The sequence below is a fragment of the Porites lutea genome, chromosome 5, assembly GCF_958299795.1.
Source record: "Porites lutea chromosome 5, jaPorLute2.1, whole genome shotgun sequence".
NCBI classification, from domain to species: domain Eukaryota; kingdom Metazoa; phylum Cnidaria; class Anthozoa; order Scleractinia; family Poritidae; genus Porites; species Porites lutea.
This window is the reverse complement of record NC_133205.1, coordinates 23986588-23992952: the sequence shown is the minus strand read 5'-3', so window position 1 is coordinate 23992952 and position 6365 is coordinate 23986588. Positions and strand designations below refer to the sequence as shown.

The 6365-nt window shown below is 41.5% G+C and overlaps 1 protein-coding gene across 1 annotated transcript; it reads right to left on the bottom strand.

Moving 5' to 3' along the window:
* Positions 1 to 1349: 1349 nt before the first annotated feature.
* LOC140937142 (zinc transporter ZIP1-like) lies at positions 1350 to 2574 on the bottom strand. The gene has a single exon (XM_073386676.1). The coding sequence runs from the start codon at positions 2502 to 2504 to the stop codon at positions 1647 to 1649; it is 858 nt and encodes a 285-aa protein (XP_073242777.1). The 5' UTR covers positions 2505 to 2574; the 3' UTR covers positions 1350 to 1646.
* Between the last annotated feature and the right edge of the window lie 3791 nt (positions 2575 to 6365).

The following is a 6365-nucleotide window of genomic DNA, read 5'->3' as shown; positions in this document are numbered from 1 at the left end:
GATAGAACTTGAAGAACTTGATATTTACTAAGATTGCAAAATATTTCCATCTAATGTTTCAAAAAAGAAAACAAATTTTGAGCCAAGAATCTAATTAATTAGAAAGAAATTTATAATCTTAATAGTTTTTTAACGGGTTTGTCAAGCGTTCCTGCCCCACTAACAGGAACGCGTGACGAACCCCTAAGAACGTCTACGTGGGAGGCTAGCTACGCAGGCTATCTCATATGCTAAAAAATAATTTTATCGCATGATATAATGCCCTTTGAAAGGTGAAAGTATTACAAAATGTGTTGAGGGGAATAATTTGCCTGTTTGCATTGAACAACTAATCAAATTTGTGGCGTGTTTACATTATTTCCCGCCGCCATATTTGTGTTCCTCGGAGGAGTACAAATATGGCGTCTCCATAATGAGAGCTATAAATTTCTGTTACACATTTTGAAGAACAACTCAGCAGCGGAAAACTGCACAGACGTGAGACTTGGCCAGGTTGTTAATTTATCGATATTCTATACTATCTGAAATTCTGATTCCAAGGTTTTGATTTTAGCTTTCGATGGCGTGACAATAATGGGGCAGTGTAAAATGCAGACTGCGGACTGATAGCCTGGGTAGCTGGCGGTATTGTGTAGTAGTCGAGTGAGATTTGACGGCGGAGCCTTTTTTTGGAACACGGCTCCGCCGCGAAAACGTTACTCTCTGTACTCTTGCACCCACACAATACCGCCAGCTACGCAGACTGCGGACTGACTGCAGACTAATGTTTTTTGGGTTAGAAAACAATGGCACTATTGTTGTCACGTTTTCATTTGCATGGTGAAAACAATAGTCTGCAGTCTGCGTTATACACTGACCTATTGTGTAATTTTGTTGTTTCTGTTCATGTTTTACATAATTTGTTGTAGTAGCGAATATAAAATCTTTACTATAACTAGACCAATATCTCCCTTTGGAGAGTAAGCCCCAATAAAGATACAATGGCCGTTTTTATACTAGAGGACGCACTATTCGTCCAGACGGATAATGCGTCTGTGGCCGTTTTTATACTAAGGACGCATTATCCGACCAGACGAACTTGGGCAAACATTTGTAGTTCATCTAGTTATACGTCTCAAGTATAAAGACGGGCACAAGACGCATTATACGTCTGGACAAACTTTCCTTCGAAATACGTCTTGAACGACGCACTACGAAAGGTAGTTCGTCTGGACGCATAATGCGTCTTGTGCCCGTCTTTATACTAGAGACGCATAACCAGACGAACTACAAAATGTTTGCCCAAGTTCGTCCAGACGGATAATGCGTCCTTAGTATAAAAACAGCCATTATTTAACTACATTATACTACACTATAACCCATGATACCGGCCGGGCACTGTCTTTAGTCCGCTCAGTTTCCGTTATCGAGTCATATTTTTTCAGTCGTTCGTTCATGTGCAGCATGAACTTGCGATATTTAGCTTCTTTAAAGAAAAAATATTTTGCTTTGCTCACTTGTGGGCATTTGCTCAATTGTATTGTGTGAATCTGCTCATCCGGCCTTGGTTATGGGGCGTTCACAGTCTGAGAGAAAAAAGTATCACGAGAAGTGGGAAAGGGGAATTCTCTAATGGGCACGCTTATTATTGGCTAGATTATATAGTTTCATCCGAAATTAACCAAGATCGTTACAACTGAACAGCCGAAGATTATGGCCAGTACCTTAAAAAGCTGATCCTTATTTCCGGCAAGCTCTCGCTGAAATATTTCAAAAAACGTGACAAACAAAAATGTACCATTCGCCATCCCTTGCAGAATCGCTGTAGAAAGCTTCCCGGGGAGATTGGCTGAGATGTGAAAGACAGCCATGCCAATCCCTATGCCAGCTGGGCCAGTGACGGAGAAGAGAACGGATGATTTTGCTATCGTCTTTGCCTCCATGTTGTTCTCTTTCAAAATGATACCAAGTGAAAATGCCATAATTGTTTTGTGGACCGTTACGGCTCCTGCTATCTGAACCAACTGATCGAAATCTCCAATCAATCCGATTGCAATTCCTTCCAGAAGGGAATGCAATGATAACGCAAAGATCAAAATGTAGACTGTGACGGCACGTTCCGGTGTTTCCCTTGAAGGTTCACGCCCCGAAGAATGCAATAGCGGTTGTCGTTCGTGATGGTGTGACATGTGCAGATCAATGCCTCCAGAATGGAACTTGTGAACAATCATCTCTATTGTTAAGATCAAAAGAAAGCCAAAGCATGTTGTGAACTCTGCCACAGGAAAATCGGTGTGAATGCCAGCCAGTTCAAAAGCTTCTTGATATTCTTCTCTGATCATTGGGAACATGTCGAGCAGGGACGTTGCGAAGAAAATCCCTCCGGCGAAGCAATGGAATAAGCTCATTAACTTTGTGCCGGTTTTCCTTTGTGATCCCCTAATTTTTATCGGAAGAAGACCGGCAAAGAGCGTGAATAAAAACAAAAGGGGAATTGCGATTTCTTTAAAAATTTCGCTCTTCATATTAGATCAGTCACCAAAAATGTATTCTAACTTTGGAGTTGGCGCGATTCACGAAGTTAATGTAGCAAGACCAACAGACGGATATGCATGAATAAGCTGCGCTTTGATGACCTCAGTTAAAGCATTAATATTTTCATGTGACGTTCACGTGGAAAGAGTTATGCGCACACGCGAGGGTCATCTGTTTTAAGAAAGTGAGTTTACGCAACAGGACGGCAGATACCTTGGCTCCAGGGGTCCGTTCTCAAAATACCGCAATATGAAATAAACCGTGCTTACCGCGAAATCCCGAGGAGGCACTCTGGTAACTCGCGCGTATCAGTTAAGGAAATTACTTGCAGTTGAAATATACAGTCAGTATGCCGGAAAAAATCTCGATTTCCTTTAACCGTAGCCTCCCACGCAGGCGTTTTTAGGGGAGCTCGTTTTTCATTCCTCCCATGAAAAACGAGCTCCCCTAAAAACGCCTGCGTGGGAGGCTACTTTAACCGGCGCCGCGAAGAATCGGTAGGTAATGATGACGTTTCTAATGTTAGCGCCCGCACGTACGAGATGGTTAGGATGACGAAAAACTGAACATCCCGAAGGGACCGCTTGGGTAGATTTTCGGACATTCAGTTGTATACTTTGTTAATGTTGTATACAGTCTTACTTGCGTTACTCTTTAGCGTTACGTGTTATCAATGACATTCTGTTGAGCAGCTGTTTCTCGAAAGTTATACACCAAAAGATACTCATTAAGTGCAGACGAAGTTATAAGGTGCGTTTAACTGTATAAATATATATATAAACACTTAAAGAATTTGCCAGACACGAGTTCGCAAATCTTTGATTGGAAACAATTTGCCAGACACTCTTTCTCTCTCTTTGGAGGAGTAAGTTTCAGTCGAGAACGGATGTTTTATGAGTCAAATTAGTCAATGAGTCATGAGTCATGAGTCAATGAGTCAGATCTGAAAAAATAAACGTTTCGGTAGAAACAATAAAATTAAGCATTACTTTTACTTAATTTGTCAACTTGCTTCATTGCTGCCTGATGCAAGGCCTATTTCTGACATGAAATCTCAACCTGGGTTGTTTGTTAGCAGTATCCTAGCCTCCCATGCAGGCGTTTTTAGGGGAGCTCGTATTTCTTCCCTCCCCACAAGGGGAGGGAAGAAATACGAGCTCCCCTAAAAATGCCTGCGTGGGAGGCTAGCAGTATCCCAGCCCCTGCCGCTACTACTACGTGCATGCCCCGAAAAATAGCCTTCCCAGACACCCTTCAAGAACTATTTAAACCATCGGGCCCAAATATCAACACACCGAATATCAAAGAACGACTGTTCCCAGATTTGAGTCTTCAATGAGCGCTAAGAAATTCCATAATATAGGTTTATCTCAATTTACTTTAAGCGCTGTGATCAAAGGGAATTAAAGACTTTCTTCCGAGGCACTCACAAAATTTAATAGGCTGGCTTATTTTTCGCTTCTGCTATGCGCCTGGGAACTACTAACAAACAGCCTGGGTCGAGATTTCATGTCAGAAATAGGCCTTGTGCAGGCAACAATGAAGGAGGTAGACAAAATAAGTAAAAGAAATGCTTAATTTTATTGTTTCTACCGAAACTTTTATTTTTTCAGATCTGACTCATTGACTCATGACTCACGACTCATTGACTCATTTGACTCATTAATACTTTACACTCGTTTCAGTCACCTACGTCACCGGCAAACAAGCAAGACGAGTGAATCAACGGTTAGCTTATCACTAGCAGAACATTGGACGATTACAGAAATTTGCCGACAATCAAATTCTGTGCCGACTTGTTCTCTGCCCACGGATGTTTTTCTATAAAGTTTAAAAAAAGACTAGAACGTAGGAGCGTGAATTAATCAAACCTGTTAATTTCTAAGGTTTACTTTCCGGCAATTAACATGAACTGTATCTAAAAAGTGAAAGAGAAATAGCGTAAAATTCCAACTTCTAATCAAATCTTTTCTTATGGTTCAGAATAAAATGTTCTCGAAATCGAACTGAAAATCTTGAAAATCTTCATTGTGAATCGGTATATTTCAAAGAGCTACACAACGACCAAGATTCAAGAATACTATTGGCCGACAATATCGAGAGCGGGGGCAGCTGTAGTGTTATCTGTTACGACTTTATAATCTCTTGATTACGACTATTACTCAGGGGCACCCAACCAGAATTTTTGGAAGAATATCTGTTCGGAAGACGATTTGAGATCTAGAATTTTCGAAACATTTGTTGTAAAATTTCTTGCTTGCCTAACTCGCCTAGGATTTTCGAACATCTAAAAAATGGTATAATTACCTATTTTTAACGGATTTTTACCCTAAAAAGGTCACCTAGAATTTTCGGGAGCCTTTTTTCTGGCTGAAATTTTCGAAACGGTAAGTTTTGATCCCTATAATTTTCGGATCACTAGACTTTCAGCTAGGAAATCCGAACAGATGAAAAATTTTTAGGGAATAAAAATTTGCCTATATCTACCGTTTAAATACTAAAATACGTTGAACAATGCTATGTTTAAGTGGTTTTGAATTATATACTCGTTGGGTGCCCCTGATTACTGGTATAAATAAACGGGGACTGATTCTTGCTTTATGCTGGGTTTCTATCCAGTGCAGTCAGTTTTCACCAAGGCCTTAGAGGGTCTCACTGCTGCCAAATGTATTTCAATCGTCCACAGTCAACCATAGGTAGTGAACTCTCTAAACCGTGTCCTTCCGGGCCGAGGGGAAGAAACGCCTTGTGCTCGACTTAAGACACGTAAATCCTCATCTTTTCAAGTACAGTCGACTCCCGATAATTCGAACCTTCAAGGGAAATAGAAAACAGTTCGAGTTATCGGGAGTTCGAGTTATCGAGGGTAAAATTATATAGAAAACGATCCGAAGGGAAATGAAAATTGCTTCGAGTCACCGGGAGGTTCGAGTTATAGAGGGTTCGAGTTACCGGGAGTCAACTGTACAAATTATTGGGACAGTGTCCTCGCCTGCGTGGCAGGCGTTTGAATGGGAAGGGAAAGGGAGCTTTGTGATCTCGCGCCCTAATTCCCTTTCCCCTCCCTTTCGAACGCCTGCCACGCAGGCTAAAAGTGTCCCGATTATGCGCACGCGCGAGCGTCATCTGTTTTTTTTTCTAAAAAAGACAATAGCCGCACCAGCGACAGAGATTTGTTTGTGTACATCACATTCTCAAATCTCAATGCAATGAAAGTAACGTCAAAAAATCCCGATTTTGCCCAAATCGAAAGCATTGATTTGTAATTCTGAGAAGTTTTAGTGTAGCATCGAACTCGGCCAAGCACGATGCAAACGGATTTTTCAAGGCTCAATGCCGATTTAGAGGGTCTTAATGGGGTTAACCGATCGGCGTAAAACGGCCAAAAATTTAGTCGATAGCCGTAAAAATTGAAAAATTTTAACCGTTAGCCGTAAACAGGGTAAAAAAGAATTAACCGTAAAATAAACTGTTCCCTAGAGTTGCTACTTTTAAGCCGGTACTAAACTCACTTATGGTTGCGTTTTTTATTTCCCGGCTAGTGTGATTCCGTACGCACGTTAGGCGAAGCGCGTTTTAGGTGTTGACCAAGACCTAGGCTCCATTTCCGCCACTCTCTCGAGGAACTAATTTTTTCCATAGGGAGAGTGTGGCTTCTTGCTGGGAGCAAGAGCCATAATGGGACTCTTGCTGGGGATTAATATTTGCGATTTTCAGGAGGTCGTGCCCCTGAAACACTAGTGAAACAACACGCAGAGATGTCACTGTTTGTAAAACACGGGGCCGATAAACAACATATCCCTGTTTTTCTCTGACGTTATGGTAGACATTGCCATGCCTAGTCCCTGTAC